This window comes from Bombyx mori, chromosome 1 (assembly GCF_030269925.1).
Source record: "Bombyx mori chromosome 1, ASM3026992v2".
NCBI lineage: Eukaryota > Metazoa > Arthropoda > Insecta > Lepidoptera > Bombycidae > Bombyx > Bombyx mori.
Window position 1 is genome coordinate 5,173,176 of NC_085107.1, and position 23,952 is coordinate 5,197,127.

At 38.5% G+C, this 23,952-nt stretch overlaps 1 protein-coding gene across 1 annotated transcript in view; it reads left to right on the forward strand.

Moving 5' to 3' along the window:
* The window catches only part of LOC101738352 (zinc finger protein SNAI2), a 138,036-nt gene that overhangs the window by 75,685 nt on the left and 38,399 nt on the right, over positions 1-23,952 (forward strand). Inside the window, exon 2 of the mRNA XM_038010915.2 lies at positions 13,240-13,374. Coding sequence (XP_037866843.1) covers positions 13,251-13,374 — 124 coding nt within the window. The 5' untranslated portion in view covers positions 13,240-13,250. The remainder of the gene's footprint in view (positions 1-13,239; positions 13,375-23,952) is intronic.

Genomic DNA, 23,952 nt, shown 5'->3' on the forward strand with positions numbered 1-23,952 from the left:
CTTCTGAACTATTTGCCGTTTTAATTTTAGTGAAGTTTGATTTTAACATTTTTATGTTTTGCTATTACTACTAGTGGACATGGATACTTGCAGTAAAAGCTAGTCCGTCAGTTCAAGGTTGTTCAGTGAGCTATAGAAAGAGCAATGCTCGGAGATTTTCTGAAAGTTGAAGTTCTTCTTCTTCTCAGTCACACACTCCTGGCGGAGTGGTCGTGGTTATGTATCTTTTATTGCTTGGTTACGGCGTTTGAGAGACTTCTCCATCTCTCTTTATTTGTGGCGATACCTGTACATTCAGTAAGGGAACACTTAGCAGATGGCTTAATCAAGTCTGTCCACCTTGTGGGTGAACGGCCGCGAGAACTTAAACCGTCTACTCTTCCTTTAACTAATAATCGTTCCAATGAGCTTTCATTACGGATGATATGTCCTAACATATCCAAACAAATTTGAAATTAGGAATGAAGTAATTCAACAGGTATTACTGGTGTTAGGACCTGTTGTGAGTCCGCGCGGGTTGGTACCGCCACCCTGCCTACTTCTGCCGTGAAGCAGTAATGCTTTGCGGTTTGAAGGGTGGGGCAGCCATTGTAACTATACTGAGATCTTAGTACTTATATTTCAAGGTGGGTGGCGCATTTACATTGTAAAAGTCTATGGGCTGCAGTAACTTAATACCAGGTGGGCTGTGAGCTCGTCCAGCCATCTAAGAAAAAAAAACAAGTACATAAAGTTACTGACATAGTTCAGAGAGTCGGCAAGCTGAAGTGGCAAAGTGGCAATGGCAACTACACATACATACATAAGTATTTTTTTTTTTTTTTTTTTTTTTTATAGCTTAGCTGTGTGGACGATGATTCGAGAAGGGAGCCGAAAACTGGGATCTGTGACGTAAGCTACGATTACGTCACACTGATTACGAATAGGTGGCCAAAGAAAAAAACATTCAATGTCTCCAAGCAGTACCCATATAAGAACAGCTCCATCAGGACTCTGAATACTAAATCTTTAGCAAAGATATTGATTCCGACCGAGCCGGTACAGAGCTCTATGGGTTATTAGATCAATAAGAAATTTCATCATCATTTCATGATTTTCTTTCTTTCTTTCATCTCAGGAGTATACAATTAACACCGTTCGTTTGAAATTCGAAGGTTCATGGCGCTTTACTTGCAGGTGAGAAGTAAGGCATTTAATTGTATGGATTAAGAAATCTCATTTGTGAGTATCGTATATTATTTCGTTTATGAAATTATTTTTCCATACTATATGTATTTTTTGTCTTAAACTAAAATATGTTTCGATATTCATTGCTTTTTCATTTAACATATGAAAAAAATAAAAATTTAGTCAATTTTTTTTAACGCCATAGAAGAAAATCATTCGTAAACTAATAAAAAAATTGTTTAATAGAGCCCCTAACTAGTTCAGAGTTGTACAGTGCGAGTTTTTTAACGTTCCCGACAGCGTACAAGATAACTCAAATTTCTATGCAGTTCGAACGTTTGCCTACGTTTGCCGCTAGGGGCGCTGTTCCAACTGCATACAAATTTGACTTAACTTTTACGCGATCGAGAACGTTAATAAACTCGCACTAAGCACACAGACTCTCATTCCAGAGCCAAATAGTTGAATAACGCAATACTACTTCTTTAATCCGTTATTCAACTATGCGTAATGAAACCCGAGTATCGAAAAGGCATCGACAGGAGCATAGTGTTAGATCCTAGCTGTCAAACTTGGGAATCGTAAAGAAAATGGTATTTGTCTAACAAAAAGACTGGCGCAAAATGAACCAACAACGATACGAGCCGGTGAACGGAGTTATCGATTTCATCTTCTTGTTTTTCGATTTAAATATATTTAGACCCAAACCGCTTGAGACATGAGGTCGGAGTCTCAATTTTTGTTTTACAACTAGTTTTCCGCACCTCACACCGGAACTCTGTTTCGTGGTGTAAATAAACAGGTTCACTGAAATAACATTTATCGATAATTTTGTTTATCAAAATGGCTGGGTGATGATTACCGTGTATATCATATTTTAGAAGCATATGCAAGCACACATGTATATATTATCTCCATATGCGCAGAGAATACGATGTGTTTCTGATCAAAAGTTACTGATTGTAAAACTTTACTCTGACTGTTATCGATGGAAGTGAGGTCCGATAGTTCGCTAAAGATAAATATATCTATCTAAATGTTATGCTTTCAAGTTGAATTCTACGAATTGTAGGTGTTGCTGCTAGACCAGATATCCATAAAAATTGACAACTTTTACTTTAAAATATCTTAAAAAGGGCCAACTGAAATTATTTTTCATTTTTTTCAACTTGGACGTCATGTTAAAGAAATATTAGGTGCCAAAGTAAACTCTACCAAAAATAGCTACAGTCCTGAGAAGAAAAAGTAAAATAAAACAATAAAGGATTAAAAAAAAATCTTAATAACATAATTTTAAGTGCCATCACATGCCATATGCCATAGACATGCCATATAACATATTCGTTAAAAAAAATTACTTCTATGAATAATAATTCTAGAAAACTTGTTGAATAGAGCTTAAAGAGCAAACGTCAAAGCAACCTCTTTAGCTGTTGGTATTTAAAAAAATCAAAGAATCTGTGAAAATCTTTAAAGTAAGCACGCACATTAAATTCTAAAAAATTGAGATGCTAAAGTTAAATTCAGTTGAAAAATTAATTGTTTTTTTTTTTTTTTTTTTTTTTTTTTTTATTGCCTTTGTAGGCAGACGGGCATACGGCCCACCTGATGGTGAGTGGTTACCGTCGCCCATGGACTTCAGCAATGCCAGGGGCAGAGCCAAGCCGCTGCCTACCGCTTAATACTCTCCACAAGCCTCGTTTGAAGAAGGACATGTCATAGCGCTCGGGAAACACCGTGGAGGGGAGCTCATTCCATAGCCGGATGGTACGTGGCAAAAAAGATCTCTGGAAACGCACTGTGGATGACCGCAGTGGCTCCAGGTAGTATGGATGAACTCTACTCCGGTGGCGGGCGGTGCGATGGTAAAAACGAGATGCTGGTATCATCTCGAACAATTCCTCAGAGCACTCCCCATGGAACATACGGTACAAAATACAGAGGGAACCGAAGTCCCTCCGCAGACCCAGAGGCTCCAAACGATCCGAGAGAATGGGATTATCGACAATCCGAACGGCCCTCCTCTGTATGGAGTCAAATGGAAGAAGCTGGTATTTGGGAGCCCCAGCCCAGAGATGGGAGCAGTACTCCATGCGAGGCCGGACTTGTGCTTTATAAAGCAAAAGTCTTTGTCCAGGCGTGAAGTACCGCTTCGCTCTGTTGAGGACTCCCAGCATTTTGGACGCCAACTTGGCTTTGCCTTCCAAATGACTCCGAAACTGGACATCGCTCGAAATGTCGACCCCAAGTATCCCGATACTCTCGGAAGGTTGCAGGGATACTCCTTGGAATTGCGGCGCCATGACAAAGGGGTCCTTCTTCGCAGTGAACGCGCAAACTTGTGTCTTTATCGGGTTGAATTGAACCAAGTTCAATTCACCCCATTCGGAGACTCGCCCCAGAGAGTTCTCCACTTCAGACACAAGTTTTGATCGTCTCTCTTGCACCACGCTCCGAGAGAGACTCTGATGGCCGATATATCGCGCATCCCCCGTGCTGTCATCTGCATAGCAATGCATGCCATCAATAGACAGCATGTCATTGATATACAGGATGAAAAGCGTGGGGGAGAGCACCGAACCTTGTGGAACGCCAGCGTTAATGGTCATGGTATCAGAACAGTCACCGTCTACAACGACCGTGATGCTCCGCCCATCCAAAAAGCTAGCGATCCACTTGCAGAGACCCTCGGGGATTCCGTAAGATGGTAACTTCGATAGAAGTGCCCTATGCCAGACCCTGTCGAAGGCCTTCGCGATATCAAGGCTCACAGCAAGAGCCTCGCCCTTGCTTTCCAAGGCTTCAGCCCACCTGTGAGTAAGGTATACAAGAAGATCGCCAGCTGAGCGACCGTGACGGAAACCGTACTGTCGGTCACTGATCAGCTGGCGATCCTCCAGATACTTCAGGAGTTGTATATTAATTATTCGCTCCATCACCTTGGAAAGCAAGGAAGTTATCGCGATAGGCCTATAGCTCGATGGGTCCGACCGGTCACCCTTCTTGGGGATAGGGTGGACGTGGGCAGTCTTCCATGAAGACGGAACCCTGTTAGTGCAATAAGAGAGGCGATACAAACGCGTTAGCGCAGGCGTCAGCTCAGGGGCGCACGTTTTCAGAACCACTGCAGGGATGCCGTCTGGCCCGCTCGACTTATGGACGTCCAGGAGTCGGAGTTCCCGCCTGACTGCACACTGTGTAAAGCAGATCTCGGGCAGGGAACTATCACACCGGAGGATGTTCGGTGGTGTGGCACCCCCGTCGTCCACAGTCGAGTTCGAGGCGAAGAGTTTGACCAGAAGGTCAGCCTTCTCTTTCGCACTATGGGCCAGACTGTCATCGGACTTGCGTAGTGGTGGGAGACTAGACCTGCAAAAGTTTCCTTCTGCAGCTTTGGCGAGCGACCAGAAAGCACGGCTCCCAGAGGGATAGCTCTTCAGTCGCTCGCCAATTCTAGCAACGTGCTCCGACTTCGCCTTGGCAATAACCTTCTTGTAGGACCTGGAAGCGGCGTTATATTTCCGCCTTTCCTCTGAGATGTTAGGGTCCTGACGTCTCCTGGCATTATCCCATGCCACGTATGCGGACCGCTTGAGGTGTGCAGCATCCCTGCTGGCATTGTTATACCAGGGTCTGCTGCGACCCCCAACGGGCACTTCAGAGGAGGGAATAAACAATTCCATCCCCTGGAGCACCACGTCTTTAAGACGGTCCGCACAGACGTCAGGATCAGCAGAGGAAAAGCAGAACCGCCCCCATGGGTAGGATGCGTAAAATTCACGCAATCCATCCCAATCTGCTGACATATACCGCCAAACTCTTCGATACCCGGTCGTCGTTCGACGATCAGGACGAGAGAGTGGAACGGCAGCACGAATAAGGCAGTGATCAGACGATCCAAGCGGAGCGTCGACCACCACACTGTATCCGGCCGGATCTGTGGTCAGCAGAAGGTCCAACAAAGAAGGCTCGTGCCCCTCGATATCTGGGACACGGGTGGGCTGTGTCACCAGCTGGGAGAAGCCGTAGGCCAAGGCGAAATCGTAGGCAGTCCGACCCGGGAGGTCAGTGGTTCTGGACCCCAACCACTCTTGGTGGTGAGCGTTAAAGTCTCCAAGAACCACCACCTCCGCAGATGGGTACTGCTCAAGCACGCGGTTAGTCCCCTCTTGCACATGCTCAAACAGAGCTGAACCTGCATCACTGCTGTGGGACCTGTACAGGCACGCGTAGATTCGGCTACGGCCCCCGTGATCTACGCGCAGCCACAAGAGGGACAGGTCCCGTTGTTCGAGGCCCCGAAGACGGCGACAACAGACATCAGCCCGGACGAATACGCACACCCCGGCTTTACGCAGGAAGTTGTGCTCCAATACGTAGCCGGGGTATTCAAGGTATGAGGTATCATCCGGAGCAGATATCTGCGTCTCCGTTAAAAAAAGCAGGGCAGGCTGCGCCGTCTCAAGGTGGTGGTGTACGGCGTCAAGGTTGCTATGTAGGCCCCTGACATTGCTGAAATCCACATTAAATGTGGAATGGGGAGCCGCCTGTAAAACCCTTTTCTTTGTTTAAAGTTTGTCTTCGCTAGATCATCAATGGACCGTCCGTACACGAGCCATGAGCGCATAAGCTTTAACAAAAAGAGGAAACACGATGCTGCCCAATTTCACAGTAATAAGAATACAAGAATAAAAAACCTTGTGTAACTCAAATTTACTTGTTGTTCGCATAAAGCCACGTGCTTCGCAAAAACAATTCGGTGCGAAAATACACTTTTTGAAAATGTATTCATTTTGCGGAACTTTACGCGCTTATTTCTCCCGAGTTCAGTAGATAAATAGAAACCAAAAAAAAGTTACAAAATAAAATTAAAAAACAAACTCTATATAAAAACAAAACACGAGTTGCAGTACGACTAAGGTACAACAACAAGCGTCCGAGGGCGTAGGGCTTCCCGTTATTCACGTTGATGAATCCTGTAAAATAAGTCTGGTAACTTTATTTTCAAGGCTTAGCGTTTCGGTTAACTGTAATTGAATTCTGTAGTTCATTCTCGATTTGCGCTAAGCGCGCTAATCTCTCCCGGGGCGGTCTTGTTTAATCGTTTCTTGTTATTGAATTAGGCCGCATAGACAGTTGTCTTCGTTGACAGCTATTGCTGCTTATCACACGGAGCGAAGTTTCGAATGAAAACGTTATGCTAGAGCTATTCATTGCGAATAGTATTTTAATTAAAAAAAAAAAAACGGTAGTTTGAGTGATAAGTCGAAGTGTAATGTGTGCTAAGTTAATAATATTAAGCGGCGCTCAGAAATGTAGCTGTGGTAGAGTTTTCGAGAAGTATCTCGGTTCGTATATTCGTGATTATATTAAATTACATTTAATAGTTAAATTATTGTGATATTCACTGAAAACTGCTTAAAATCAGAACACTAACCTTCTGTTTTAGGATTTTGTAATAGTTGCTAAATTTTGTAATAATATCGAGTGCAAGAACAAACAATAAATAATGTGAGACCCAAAACCCGGATATACCGAGCGCGATTACGACTTAGTGCATGTGGTGTCAGTCTAGAATAGCACTAATAATTAGCACCACAACCGTCTCTTCCCAGGAGAGTCGTGAAAGGCGACTGTGAGTTACATTGCAGACTGCGCAGCAGCTTTATGTATTATATTAGTGTAATGGTTTTAATTTACCGGTGGGCCTTTTGTAAGCTCGCACGAGTAAGTACCACAGTATTTAGCTTTTAAACAATTGAGACTTCGAGCTCATGTCTCAAAGTGGGTAGTAGAAGTTGCGGTGTTTAGAGGCTGCGGTAACCACTTAGGATCAGACGAGTTGTAAACTCATTCACAAATTTACGTAACAGCAAAAAAGAAGTGACCCGTTTCACACAACAAATAATTGATGTTTCGCGTCTTCGCACATTAACCATTGCGCAGTCGCTAGGTTTTTTTTTATTGCCCTTCTAGGCAGACGAGCATACGGCCCACCTGATGGTGAGTAGTTACCGTCGCCCATGGACTTCAGCAATGCTGTATTACAAAACATTCAATTTGTCGAACGTGTTAACGGGTGCCGCTCTCGTACATTTTGAGTTGAGTTCACCGGCAGTTTTTGGGTCACGTACAGCGTAATCTTATTCCGCTTCGTACCGTGCGAACTGCAATAGGATTAACAGCTAGAGCAAACAGCTTTCGAATGTTTTTTTTTTATATCACTCTCATTTTATTTCACGCTACTTTTTATCCGTGTAATGCTTATTGACAGATAGACATATCAACGAACTGTCGTATGGTAATACGTAGGATTGTAGGTATATAGAGTGTGAAAAGTTTGAAACAAAACGTCACTTGGGGGTTTATGGAAAATAAATAATAGTTTAAAAAAACTAACAAAATACGCTTTTATAGAAAATCCAACTAAAAATAGAAAAATAGATTTTATTGTAGAAAAGCGTGAGGCGCTTTTCAGGATATTATCAAAATATCCCTTCTACTCATATCTGTTCATAAAATATTTATAACAGCTGATACCACGCACACCACGCTTTTTTTTACAATAAAATCATTTTTTCTTACACCATTTTTAATTCAAATTTATAAAAATTTATTTTTCATTTTTTGGTAGAATTTCAATTTTTGAATTTTTTTAAATATTGAATTGTCATCGGTCCTTAATCAGTATACCAAATTTCGAGTCAATCAGACGTTTTGAAGGGGGTCAAAATCATGTTCAAAGATCACGTTACAAACATACATACGTCTGAAGCTAATAAAATCGTATTAAAAAGACTTAATTACTTATCGTGTAAGTAATTTTATATTGCATGATCTCGTAATAAAATGGCACCGACGTGGACGTCGCTTGGGCTTTGTGCGTTTTTTGCTGATTATCTTCGTAGAAAAGACGAACGATTCTGTCGTGACGGGAATCACTAATACCTTTTAGTTTCTTGTAACTCTAAGTCCTGGTAAACTTAAGTCACAGCGTCAAATTAAATGAGAGGAACATTTAAAGTCACAGGTTTGATAGTGATATTTCAGAATTACCCTTTACTCGAGAGCATGCTCAAAATAAATTAAGTGAATATTTTGATTGTTGAAAGCAAAATTTCACTGAGCTAAATTTAGTGTTTTACGGTGTAAATTAGACAAAAGCAAGGCATACGTTTTTTCTTTTCTTTTCGATTCCTCTTATACTCGTTGCTTTCCGTATCCGAATGGCAAAATCATGGCGTTAAAGAATCGCCTGTCAAAGCCTTCTTCAATAAAGTGTTAAGAAATTGTTAGAACCTGTAAATTTACTTTTTCTACGGAACCCCTAGAGCGCTTTTCCTGATGCACTTGCTCAGTTTTCAGTGTCGATCCGCATACGCTCGACGACTTTATTGGCTTCATAAACTTTCGTATAATAAAACAACTGCAAATCGTTATCCTCTCCACGTTGTCGTACATTAAAATCACTGCGTGTTAGCGACACATTGGATGGTTGATTACAACGAAATGCCGTATTAAACTGAATGTATCAATAACCATTGATTTGTTTTACATATACTAGCTGTTCCCTTTATCTTCTAGAGAATATCTAACGCTCTATATGACTTCTACCGCTAACTTTATTTTTGACATTAACGATAACCAATTAATAAACATATATTCAAACCAAATATTGATCGTTTAATTGGTATACAGCTTACTATACTTTACGTCTTTGAATTCATAGTCTGGGTGTAATCATTTTCGCCTCGTACTTATGGATATTTTACATTATTATCACACTAATATCACACCACAACACTAGCACGAGACTGTTGGAGTGTCTAAATGTATCCCAATCTATACATACATAATTGCTTGTCTTGACTGACTGATTGATTCATCAACATCGAGCCTAAGCCGCGTTAACTGCAAACATAAAATTTTGGTAGTTTATACCTTTAATATCCATCTACTATTTATTTTATGCCTATATGAATAAAATACTAGGTAAGCGATGGCCATTTGCATGTCATTTTCAAAGTAAGCCTGCTTCTGATTAGAACATGCATTTCACATACTAAAAAGCGTTCTTCAGATTGTTACCCCTTACAGGTTTCGTATTGTATTAGGCAGGTATTTAAAGTTTGTATGTGATTTTCGACGCGTTTGATGAAAGAAGCGTGAAATCGAGTATTAAAGGCTTATCACAAAAAGTTAGGTTATTGATTGAATTTAGTCCGTAGCAAAATTAACAAATACAAACAATATTTGGCAAAAGGTCATCTGTAATCTGCTTATAGAAGAAATAATAATTTGCAACAAATTTTTTTAATGTAGAATATTCATATCTTTCATTACATACTTTTTATTTAACTGAACAAAATTATGTGTTTCAATAAAATCGTAACAAAAATTTATTCTCAACTATCGAATGTCCAGGATAATGATCCTCGTAAAAGTGCAAATTATGACGTATGACTGTAACAAACAAAGATTTGCAGATACAAACCTGTGTACAAGACAGTGTTATCACAAGAATATTTTGTGTAATTGCAACAGGAATATATTGATGTAAACTGTATATACTAGTATACCTGAGACCACTAAAACTGTCTTTATGCTTACTAGCTTATACTAGATACATCGTAGACATATCATTTGTCATTTACATCACGTACACTAGCAGATACAGTGTATAAACGGAAACCAGCCTTCCGACTAGTTCAATTCAATGAAAGCTAGGTAACAGATAGCTCTCGGCCTTTCAGAGTGCACAGCGGTAAGCAAGGCAGGCAATCTGCCTAATACATGTCACTCTATACCCGAGTAGTGCATTGGTTTACCGTAGATCTCGTTACACAAATCCGTGTATTAGTCCAAGCGTGGTTTGAGGGTCTGTTCTCTCGACAGACGAGAGCCCAGTGGACCCGCTACGCTTCGACTAACATGAGCGTAAATTTGCTTGACCAAAATAGGTCGATATTACTTATCTCTAAATATAAAAATAAATTGCTGTTCGTTAGTCTCGCTAAATCTCGAGAACGGCTAGACTGATTTGGCTAATTTTAGTCTTGAATTATTTGTGGAAGTCCAGAGAAGGTTTAAAAGGTAGATAAATATGAAAATGCTCGGAATTAAATAAAAATAACAATTTTGTTTTTCCTTTGATGTGTCCCCCGTCGGACGGATTCCTTTTGTTTGTTTTAAGTTTATTTTATACAAAAGTTTAGGTATTTTGTTTATCGATTGAGGCACTACGAAGTCTGCCGGGTCAACTAGTCATGTATATAATTGAGCAGATCAGATCAGATGGTGATGTTTTTCATTATAAACACTACTATTGAATATTTTATCGTTACATGAGTGTACCAGTCTCACCATAAACAGGGAGAAGAAGCGATTACTCGTGAGGCTTATAACATCTGAAATGATATACTGAATGACGACCACGACCGTTCTGATAAGAGTGATACGACCAGGGAGAAGATTGAACGTGTTCTTATCACGACTTTAACATGAATTCTCTGTTTTGGAGCTGTTGCAAGCGCCATGATTACGGGGACACTACCTAATAGGGCTTATAAAGCTTAGAACAATGTGATATCTTTACTCCGATTAAGTAGAATAGTACGTGGTGCATATTATAGTAGATACAGAAGCGAAGCCAGAATAAGTTGGAATATATTTTATAAAAAAAGAACGTTTCAAGATATCATCGAAATATTACATAAATTATAGGCCTGTCTAATATACCAGTATTTGTTTTTACGACACCAGACCTTTGTTGTTATTCATGATGGTTTAAAAGCATATCAAACGAGATTTTCTTAACTGAATTTTGCTACTACGGATTTATTTTTTTAAGCTTCGTTTTATTTTCACAATTTTCGCAATTATTTTCTTCAGGGTATCAGTATCATGATACCGGATAATTCTCAAGCGATTAAAATATTGCAGTTTGTGATTTTTATTGTGTGTATTTTTATTGTGCATAGCATGAATTCTTATATTTATTTTGCAGCTGCTACAAGATTTGAAAAATTTCTAATTAGTTTGTTAGAAAATATATGTTATAAACTATATTTTTGGATTTTTTTTTTTATTATCTGTCTATTTCTCTCTGTCGGTTTATGTGTCGATTCCAGTCAACGCAAAATAGCAAAATGTTAATTTTTTTTTATTGCCTTTGTAGGCATACGAGCATACGGCCCACCTGATGGTGAGTGGTTACTGTCGCCCATGGACTTCAGCAATGCCAGGGGCAGAGCCAAGCCGCTGCCTAAGAGTGTCAGTCAAGAATGAAGTACAATCTATATAAATCAAGTTTTAGCTTGTAAATTTAAATTTTCATTAGGTTCTTTTATTCGGAATCTGATAGTAAGAAAACTAAAATATCATTTATCAGGTTCAAGAATAAATTATTATGGTTTTCATATTTTCTTACTGAGGCCAATGAAAAATTAAGAACAAACGAATTTGGTCTTAATCTTTCAGTCAATCAAGGTGGGTGGCGCATTTACACAAGGTGGATGGCGCATTTACGTTGTAGATGTCTATGGGTACCAGTAACCACTTAACACCAGGTGGGCTGTGAGCTCGTCCACCCATCTAAGCAATAAATAAAAAATTGATATAAAACTTCGTCATAGTTTTCATTAAAAACTTGCAGGTCTAAAAGACGCTCGCTAGTATTTTATAAAATGAGAGTAAACATCTCGATTAAATTTAATATCAAAAAAGTTTCGGTACTTGAATCGCGTGAAAGCAAAAACAAGTTGTTTATTTATCTTATGAAATGAAAATGTTCGGAAAACTCACGTTCCGCAGTTCGAAACGGCTTTGTACAGTTTTAAAAGGTATGAAGTGCGTCGTATCTGACGTGTTTACATTTCGAGGCTCTGATTCCACGTCAAATATACATAGTTCAAAACCAATTCTATTTATTTTTTCGACTATTTCGAAAAAGAAATAATGTTTTTTAATTATTTTTTTTTATTGCTTAGATCTGTGGACGAGCTCACAGCCCACCTGGTGTTAAGTGGTTACTGGAGCCCATAGACATCTACAACGTAAATGCGCCACACAACTTGAGATTTAAGTTCTAAGGTCTCAGTATAGTTACAACGGCTGCCCCACCCTTCAAACCGAAACGCATTACTGCTTCACGGCAGAAATAGGCGGGGCGGTGGTACCTACCCGTGCGAACTCACAAGTGGTGCTACCACCAGTAAAAATTTAAGTAATTTTTTTTGTTTCGCTTTATTTGTTACTTTTACATAGATTCGATTTTATAAAGTATTGTATCTTTGTATGTTTTATAAAGGCTTTAAAGTTACTCAAGTTACGATATCAGATTGAAGCTCTGATTGTTATGAAAGAATGTTAATACTGTAGCACAGCCACCATTTCGTCAGTTATAAAGGTACACCTAAAGCATACTGTTTGATACCTTGGTGTAAGGTAAGGTCGTGACCAGTACTAGCAAGTACGAGCTTACAATGTGCTGATAAGATGAAAGAATACTTCGACAACATTCAAAGCGATTGAAGTCGCATATTAGCATGTTTTGATGTATGGCCAGACAATTTGTTCCTCGTTCTATTAAATGATGTGCTGTGCCTTTTCTAAATTACACTCTTATTTATTATAACAAAAAGCAACGTTTATTGAAATATATCATGATATAAATTTTAATGATAATGGTTTAAATTTGATAATGATTTGAATGTTATTAGACAAGTAAATAAAATAAAAAACAAAAAGTAATTAATAAAAATATATAAGTCAATTATGTTACGTTGTAGTAAATGAGCGTGGACTATATTTATTGTTTTTGAGATGTTGTCCTTAAATGACAAATTAAAAACTAAATATAAAACAAATATTTAAAATCGATGCGTCGCTCTTGGCGTATGGATTTGAAAGAGAAATAGTGTCATGGCGGACGTCGCTCGCTGACACTTTGACGTTCAGAAATGAAACATAATTTTGCAGTTCGTATAACAAATATATAATTAATAAGCTAATTAAGTTAATAGTTTTTGAGAATATTTTGTTTTTTAAATGTAACTATTATTATTTACGCAGCGTGGGCCGCGATGCCGCGGTGCTACATGGTGAAGAAAGGCACCCAGCGGCACGCCGGGCCTCCGCCCCGTAGCCCCACTGAAGCATGCGTCGCGCCGCCCTGCTACAGTCCAACAGAACATGCCGCACACACAGGTAAAAATATAAATATATAAGATAGCATTACTTTGTGTTGTTTGACAATGGAGTATCAAAAATATAACTAAAACTATTTTTACGGTTTAATGTCGTGTTTTTTACTGTTATTACGTCATTTCCGACATTTCGAATATTTTAGGCACATAGCACACGGCGTATTTTAAGAGCGCAGTCGACGCGCAGATGACGCACGTTGACGCCCTTCAAACGAGTTTCGGACGAACCTTGTAACCCTAAGCACACGTGGTGATCGTGAAACGCGCGTCTACTACGCTACTACGTCTCTACAGCTCTCGGATAGATGCGTTGTAGTCGCTCGTAGCTTCTACGTTTTGATCAGATCAGTTCAGTTGTACAATTGAGTCGGTGCGACGACCAGAGTGTGCGCCCCTCCTCTCCTCCTACACCCCTTTGTATGCACGTGCTTGTATCGTAAAAATCTGCGTCTACGGCCCAAACGACGCGCGTTCCTGAAACACACGTCATTTGCGCGTCCAATTCGATAAAGCGGCACGACATGAGAACCTTCTCATCGTGGCCGCCGGTAACGACATTCCCGATCCTGCGGACAGAATGGAAAGCAGTCGACGTCGCCCCAAACACGTCAATTCGGATCCTCCCGATCCACTAACGGTGCTTTTAGGTACTTCAAGCACCGGTCATCGTTCTCGTAGAACCCGTCGCTTGCGATGAAGGGCTCGACGAGTAAATTCACCCTCAGACACAGCCCACTGAGTTTCACGCCGGATCTTCTCAGTGGGTCGCGTTTCCGATCCGGTGGTAGATTCGGCGAAGCGCGGCTCTTGCTAGGGCCAGTGGTAGCAACGTCGTCAGGTTTGAGCCCCGTGAGCTCACCTACTTAAGGTTACGCTGAAATAGCCTCTCAAGGCTCTCAGCTTAGGAAGGAAAAAAAAAAGTTTGCGCATTCAAAATACGCCTTGTGCTAAAGGGCCGTACAGTTTTCGTGGTCGCGGACGACTAAAAGTTGTTCTTCGACATTTCAATGCTGTATTAACTACCGTCTATTTTTCTATTCTATTCTAAACTTTTGCGTTTCATTGCACATAGGAATAGTATGAGTAGTTTTAATTATGTCTATGACTCACGAAATAGTATAATAAGTGTTTGTATGCAACACGTTGTGCGACATCATTCACCATGTTTTCGCTCACACAAAACTCATCACACTCATACACTCTTATTTGGCTGTGTTTGCTTTTACTAATTAATTAGCTTTTGATCGTGTGAATTGAAAAGCGCGTATTAGAGGTCACTGACATAGGCTCGTTGAATGGACCCTCGTATCGCCCCAGACTACAGATTTGGTAGGCTACCTAAGTTGAACTCTTTGTCAGCTCATAACAAAAGAGGACGTAGCCAATTTGGTAGTTCAAATTCATTACAGGGTGTTTATTTTATTGACAGGAGCTGTAACTGAAAACATACTTTATTTCTTATTGAAAATGATTGCTTCGAACGTGTCATCAAAATGCGGTAGTTAAAGTTCTATGTTAATTTGTAGAATTTTGTAGGCCAATGATATTTCTTCTTCTTTATGCCATTACGTGGGCTCGGCACAGCGAATTTTTTTATTACATTCTCTTGATAATTTTTTTATTAAATTATGTTTATTAAATTAAATTTACTAACATTAAATTATAAAAAATAATGAATAAATTCAAGGCCAATGATATTTAAATTACAATATTCGCTACTGATTATAATTTTTAAAGTAATCAAAATGCTGGAACGTTTGAAACATTTAAATTGGTTGATCCGAAACAATAATCGAAAGCATCGTACCGTCGACGCGTCTATTAGAAAATTAATGTACATCAGGACACAGGATGGGTTGCAGAATTAGTCGAGCATTTCAATTTCCCAATTTCTCGGTTCGGAGCGTCACGTAGGTGTAGTACGGCTGTCGGAGGCTACACGTCCATTAATTCGGACGTATAAACACCGATATTACTGGACGGCGAAATATTCGAACAGGTAGGCAGAAATTTCAATCAAAAATTGATTTGATTGAAAAAAAAAAATCATACCCGCAAAATTATAATTTGCGTAATTACTGGTGGTAGAACCTCTTGTGAGTCCGCATGGGTAGGTACCACCAACCTGCCTTTTTCAGCTGTGAAGCAGTAATGCGTTTTGGTTTGAAGGGTGGGGCAGCCATTGTCACTATATTGAGACCTTAGAAGTCTTTTTTTTTGCCTGAGCAGGCAGGCGAGCGCAGCCCACATGATGGTAAGTGGTTACCGTCACTCATGGACGTTACCAATGCCAGGGGCAGAGCCAATACCCCTGAATACTTTACACAACCCTCGTTTGAAGAAAGACATGTCATAGCGCTCGGGAAACACCGTGTAGGGGAGCTCATTCCAAAGCCGGATGGTACGCATGGTATGGTGGCAAAAATGATCTCTGGAAACGCAATGTGGATGAACGCAGCGGCTCCAAGTAGTATGGATTAATTCTACCTCGGTGGCGGCCGGTGCGATGGTAAAAACGAGATGATTGTATCATCTCAAACAATTCCTCTGAGCATTCCCCATGGAACATACGATATCTCAAGGTGGGTGGCAGCATTTACGTTATAGATATCTATGGGCTCCGGTAGCTATTTCACACCAGGTAGGCTGTGAGTTCATCCACTCATAATGCAATAAAAAAAATTCGTCGCCGTATGTTTTGCAATACCCCGACACTGACGGCATTTCCGAAAGTGTGATCACATATCAAATGGAGTTATTACGTATCGGGGAACAGATTAAAAAAGCAACTGAATTCGTCAATTTGCGTAGAAATGCAGATACGTCGTTCGAGCATCAAGTAAAACGTTTCATGAAAGTTGAAAATTATTTAAAGCTTCTTCGCGTGTAATAAATATTAAAAGTTGACCATAAAAATAATAATATAGAATTCTCAAGCTCTGACTGTATTACAAAGCCTGAAAACAATCAAAATACAAAGCCAGATATATATTTTGGAAGGCTACGCTGACAGGAATACTAATATGCTGTGCATTTAAACAAACGATAATGGTTGTCTGAAACAGAGTATAAAACAAAGGGATGCACAACGACGACACAAATTGTTTTTGCAATCGTTTGACATTCCACAGTACTGAATTTTGAAAACGGAATTTTGTAGTACGACTATTATTTAAACACGAGGACATATATAATAAATTAAAATGGATATTAATAACCTGCAGTGTCACACTTTGGCAGCTTTGGCAACAAAAAAAATAGCTATTATTTCAGTATTATTCTCGAAATAAATAAATATGTCAACAATAGTATTGACTGATTTTTAAATTAGAGCCATTTTATTTAACAATAATTAAGTGTAGTCGTATTATTACATACATACATTAATTATTCACAAATCAAAACGCCGTGTTCATAGTCCAGTTAATTTACTCGAAAATATTAATTACATTTTCCGCGAACAATTTGTATGGTTCCGACTTCTTTAAAATATTTTTATTAAGTTTAAATATGAACATTTATAAGATTCAGATGAAATAAACGTTTATAAATTCATATTAAAATTATAATATCAGACTCCGGACAAGGAACTCCGGTAATAACCACGCGTAAGATAACTTTTTCTTTGAAAGCAAGCTTTGATACGGAATCTCTGTGTGCAGGATCTCAAAGAACTTCAGTTTCCGTTAGCGCCGGTGTATTATAATTTAATAATAAAACTTTAGCTGTTCACGTGGGTGTTCATTAATTAGTATCGAATTTGTAGACATGATATACAAGGCAACATCGAGGAACTTGTTAATTCAAACTTTGACTCGCTAGTTCGCTGGCTTCTGACTTATACTGTACTGTACCGACTCTAAAATAATGTACAAAATAGATAATTAATTTGTATAGTTAATATTCTTCGGTTTATTTGTGATCTAATAATGCCTTGAGCTGAATTCAAAATGAAAATTATGGATAATGTTTCAAACAATTTACGGATTGCTGTCTCAGTTATGTACGTTAATATTTGGAAAGAATGCTTTATGTTGTTTAGTTTGCTAAGTATATTTAAACTATATTAAGTTAATCTGCAATGATCATAAATAAATTAATTAAGATTATTCCCACATATTTTCATATGAATGTTACAAAAATGAACTGAACCTGGTTAAAGATTTTCCGCTGACAGGCAATATACAACAGAAAATCTAGTTTTATCAGATTTCACAATGGCGTTTCGATTGAAATGGAATTCTCTAGGTAGTCTCGTGGTTGGAATTCCAATACAATGCAATGGGGAAAATAGTATTGTATTCCGCAGAGAGTAGAGATAGCAATGTGGTCAGCAAAAATCTTGACATCACATAGCACCCGAATGTCTCTGTGATTTGATTGTCATAGTTTTCTAGTGGAAATTATAATTTAAAAAATACATTCGTAATTTTACATTTATACTATATGTAAATTTGATAAGTTGAGATCGAGAAAGCAGCAATATGAAAACAAAATTCAATTTTGACATTGACAGAATAGTAATTACTGAAATATACTCAAAGAAAAGAAACCGATAGACCAAACTTTTTTTTCCTTCCGAAAATCCGAAAACCTTTTACGGATACCCGATCGATGGATCGAGAAAATTAAAATTATTCTTTATTTACTCGTTAATTAATTGTCGTCATTAATGTTACTGTTTCGAGAAAACAGCTCTACAGCTTAATAATTGGCGGTGCAGTGAAATTACCTTGTTACAATTATTGTACTACTGGAAGACTTAATGAAAGCAAATGCCTAGTTTTAAATTTGTTTTCAATGACATGACATGTCTCAAGGTGGGCGCTGGCAGTCACGTTAATATCCATGTGCTCTGGTGACCTTTATATCAGTTGTGTCAGTGGGCGGTGAGTTTGTTCATCCATCAACAAAGAAAAGCATCTACATACGTCTTAAAAGTGATATTTTTAACTTTTGATGAGTGTTTACGCGAATTATGCTGCCGTTTTTTTATTTATTGCACACCAATGTTTTTATTCATGATTAGACTGTGTATATGTATGTCGGATATGACATGGCAAAGTTGAAGACTCTGCTTTAATTTAATACGTTATTGATGGTATTCCAGATTTAACGTCCAACAAGATTACTATTATGCTTTTAATATCAAGGACTTTCATAAAATTTAAATGTATAATAACTTAAAAAAACTTAAGAATTAAACTATCGTGTTATAATCATGCCTCAACTAGCCACCCAATTCAACAATTGAAGGCCTAATTTACACAACCAGTTCAGCGGATTTAATGAAGCCATGGATATCCTAAGAATCTCATTCGTCCGGGTTAAATAATTAACATAATTTCGATGATGACAACAACATGACAATAAGAAACAAGGCGTGACAGTGATGTCATAAAAGAGTTGTGGTCAAATGAAGATTTAAGAACGTAGACTGTTTATTTTGTGCTTAATATTAAGAACGTGACGAAAACGCTATGTTCCCATTAAGTGCCCCGTTCTACTTAAATGTATAATAGAATTGAGATATCGTTCGATGCCAATTTATAAATCATATAGAGAAGTATAGTATATCTAGAAGTATAGCTGTCTGGCTCAGCTATAGCTGTGTGAAGTGGAAAGAAACAGAACTGATTTCCAGTCCCCCTAGTTTCCCGTTTGATATTCTGTGGGATATTTGTATATACCGTGTATATATTATATAATATTTTTATAATACTAATGTAATATGTAGGGTATATGTTATGTAATTAAATCATTTATATACTCATAACCATGTGTAAACGTTTATTAGGATTATTTTGTTCAGGACCTTCACAGAGGCTTTTTAGAATAGAAAATACGCAATTTATCTACAACTTCAATTGAGAAACCATCTTCTAAGCGCGTGGCCCATGTTCACATAGGACATTATACGGCCTTTGACTTTTACTGAACTTTGGTGTTTAGTTTTGAATTTGACTGATGTAGCTCGTGACCTTTTTTCGGCTAAGGCTACAACGGCGTCAATTTACTTACGTTTGTTACGATCTATTGATAAATATTCGAACTTCAAACAAATAGAGTATCGATACTGAGAAAATAAAATTGTATTTATGAACGACAACAAGAGCTTTGTTTGTAAAGATCACTCAATGGAATCAAAAGGAAATAGCTAGGAGATGTTTTCTTTGCTACCGTAGCGAGTAGGAAGCATCTGCGTAGGTTGTTTCTAAATAGGGAATGGAAAATTCAATGAACGATTGAGAACGGAAATGGTTTATTGACAATATATTGATGTCGTTGAATAGGCAATCTGTCGATTACTCGACGTCGTTAGCTGAATTGAACCACGAATCTGTCTACTCCAAATTAATCGAATAGAGCTCGCCTCGCGAAAATCGATTACAACGTAATACGTCAACTCTAATCATGGCTTGAACACCATTGTAAAGTGCAAACAAATGACTTAATTAAGCGCTACATTTTATACAATACTACATCGAAATTTTTTGTCATATTTGTATTTTCGAATATATACATTTTCGGAAAAATATTCCGTTTGTTGATGTCGGGAATAAAAAAATGAGTCAGTGTTGATTTATATTAGGGGTTAAAGTATTAAATTGCGGCTAAAAAAATATTGAAATTGTTTTTTTTTTCATTTAACATATTTATCAAATCAAAATATCTACTATTATTACCTATACATTGCTGCCATCTAATAGAAAGGTCATTTATCTCTTTGCGATAGAGCTCTGGTGATCTATATTCTACAAACTGTGTGAAAGCATTTTGTACTGCCTCCTGGGAAGAAAACTTTTTATCACGTAGAAAATTGTCCAATTCACGAAAAAAATGGTAGTCCTTTGTAGCAAAGTCTGGCGAATGCGGAAGGTGGCGAATGGGCTCTAATTGCAGTTCCTGTAGAGTTAAAACGGCTCCTCGTGCTGTATGAGGTCTCGCGTTATCATGGAGCAATAATGGTGAAGATCGATTCATGAGTCGGGGCTGTTTCATTACAAGTTTTGCTATTATTGTTCGGAGTTCGGCACAGTAGATATCTCCCGTTATTGTTTGACCAGATCGGAGAAAGCTATAGTGAATAACACAATTTTTCATACTTTTTATTTTATTGATTTGACGCAAATGAGTCAATATTGTTGGTAAGATAACGTTAAGCTATGACGTTAATTCCTGAGTAGTTTGGCTGAGATCGGCTTCCATCATCTCTTTCAATTCATTATTATTAACATGTGTGGGCGATCTTCCACGCGGTTCGTTCTTCAAATCAAAATTTGCATCACGAAAGCGTTTAAACCAAAATCACACGGTGCGTTCATTAGCAGTCCCCTCTCCAAACGCAACATCGATATAGCGAGCTGTTTCTGTAGCGTTAGTTCCACGTCGGAACTCGTATTCAAAAATCACTCGAACTTTCGAAGAAGCCATCTTTCTTGTCTAAGCTGAATAAAAAAAACAACTGAAAGTCGATAGTCGAATGTTGCGTTTTTGGAGTTTACTCCTTAAGAATCGATTTACATATATAGGCCCGGAGTATGAAAATTATGGGGACCAAAATCGTACTAGAGAGTATAGCATGTCACACGAAATGCGTTATGCGCCTGATTGGCTCCTGATTGCGTGATGCGTGCGCGCGCCAATCAGGAGCCAACGCGCGGCCGCGTTATCGCAGGTGACGCCGGGCTGCTGCGCCGGCAGTCCGCCACAAAGCCTCGTACTGATCGCGCGTTTCTCTCATTATTGTATTTTCATATATTTGTTAGTCGTTTGTTTTGTGTCTCGTTAATTTGTTAATAATCTGTAGTGTATCGTGTTGTCATAATATAGAACTATTTCTCGTATTGTTTCGTTTAATTTACCGACATCGTTTTGCTTGTGGCCGGACGCCGTTCGGGTTCGATTCCTGAACGTATCAACTGTTAGTGGGTTGATACCCGAATATAACCCGCTACAAATCATTTATTAATAAAGCTTATTAAATATAAACAATTCCTTCTATCAGTGAATGGACAACTTATATATTAATTGTAAAAGTGAATTATATAGACTTACTTAATTACCGCATCCACGTGTTCCGCAACTCCCGGATCATTCTCACTAGAATACGTAACTTCCATATTTTACTGTATTCAACTGACACAAATTTATATTTATATCCAGTAAACTTCAGTCGTGCGTCGGAGCGGACACACACACATTTTTTAAAAGAAAAACTTCATAGGTACCATTTGAAAAAAGTTTCACTCAAAAATCTCGAACCATGAAGGTTCTATGTCAATTTGAAGTACCTATTACAATAGAACGGCAATTTCATACTTTAACCCCTATTATTTGAACTTCTAGATAGGAAAGTGGTGGCGTCAGTAGTGAGCGATGCAACTCTTTTTCTCTCTCTTTTTCTGTTGATAAACAGTAAGCTTATTGCGTATCAGAACTAGAATACGTATATGAATATTTTTGGTACATAATTTTCTTCGATTTTCGTGAGACGCAGACACAATTAAGACTGCTTCTACGGCTTAGTACCGCTTTTATTATTTTTGACGTTTCGAACACTTGACAGTTTTCGTGGTCACGGATGACTCGGTCAGCTTTAATAAAATTTTTGGTTTGTTTTTATTTTCATGAGATTTTATTCGTTACGAGTAATTTTAATGCGTGATCATAAAAGAGTGGCGACCTACGCAAAAACACAGTGCCTATGCATAACTTTTAAATAAAATCATAATTCTATTCTATTTTTAATTTACCAATTCAAAAAGATAATTTAAATTAACACGACGAGAAATTATGTCGGTTAAGGGCTGGTTCAAGAGTGCGAACCCGAACAGGAAATATTTTCAAGAGGAAATATTCGCGTCTAGTGTATACAAACATTATAAGTTTCATTTCATTAAAAGTGTGTGTGACCTGATGTTTTTAAAACGCTTCCGAATCGTATATTCAAAGTATTTTTACACTTACACATTAGTGTTTTACACTTAGTTACACTTAGTGTTTTTTCTTGCCATACCTATTCGTTAGTGGCCTAAACGGCTATTCTAGCTTCTCGCGGACACCCGTCCGAGAAGTCCGGTGAGCTCACTGATTCGGAATCGCGACCCGCTAAAAAGATCCAGCGAGAAACTCAGTGGGCTATGTCTATGGGTTACTTTGTTCCTCGAACTAATCCATAGATACTTTATTTTTATTGTTTTTTATTGCTTTGATGGGTGGACGAGCTCACAGCCCACCTGGTGTTAAGTGGTTACTGGAGCCCATAGACATCCACAACGTAAATGCGCCACCCACCTTGAGATATAAGTTCTAAGGTCTCAATTATAGTTACAGCGGCTGCCCCACCCTTCAAACCGAAACGCATTACTGCTTCACGGCAGAAATAGGCAGGGTGGTGGTACCTACCCGCGCGGACTCACAAAAGGTCCTACCACCAGTAATTACGCAAATTATAATTTTGCGGGTTTGATTTTCATTACACAATGCTATTCCTTCACCGTGGAAGTCAATCGTTAACGTTTGCTGAGTATGTATTTCATTAGAAAAATTGGTAACCGCCTGAGATTCGAACACCGGTGCATCGGTCAACATGAATGCACCGGACGTCTTATCCGTTAGGCCACGACGACTTCACACTAATAGCACATTACGATATTTTTATTTCAAACACAAGTATAGTTGCCTGAAAGACATTAATTGAATCTGATAATCGCACAAAACGAAAGACAAAAGTCCCCACAGAGGTTTCGCAGGTCGTAATTCAATCGATCTTCTTGTGTATATCAGCCCTAATTGACGCAGTGCACCAATAATCAAGCAAAACAAAAGCATTCCAACGGCTAATTGTCACAGAATAAATAAATTAAATAATACAGCTGTCGGTTCTGAACAATATTTCCATTGTAAATTATGTTTCCATTCGATATGTGGCTGATTGACGTAATTGATGTAAATGTTAATTGAGTGAAGTTGACTTTCAGTACGATTGTGGTACAGCAGGCCAATAAACAAATGAAACGGATATATCGTCGGTGTCAAACCAAAATCTGCTATGTGCAAAAATGTTGAATTAACGAGTAAAAACATTTTCGTATAAAATTTTATATGAAGGTGAATTTTTAAGAACTATATCAAATGAAAGCTATATAGATAAATATTAAAGCTATAGACACATAACAGTTTTTTTTATACGGTAGATAGGGCTGTGAACTAAATGAAAAGGTCAAAAAGTGCACATAGCAGATTTTGGTTTGACAACGACGTTATGCATGATAAGCCTCGTTGAGTTTTTTGCTAGATCTTCTCAGTGTCTCGCGATTCTAATCCTTTCATTAGCCGTTCAATTTGATACGCTGGCACTCGGACAGCTGTTAGTAAAGCTTCCTCTCCTAAGCCTTTTAGTTCGGTCATTCGTCCTAGCTAAGCGGTAAGGTCTCTGAACCACCTGAGATCATTTCATCTCAATAAAACTTAACTTGTTCTATTCCTCCCCTAATTCTTAAATTAAGTATTGCTATTTGAACGTCTAGTAACCCGTCACAGGTAGTACGCGAGCACAATAATACGAGACCCTTGG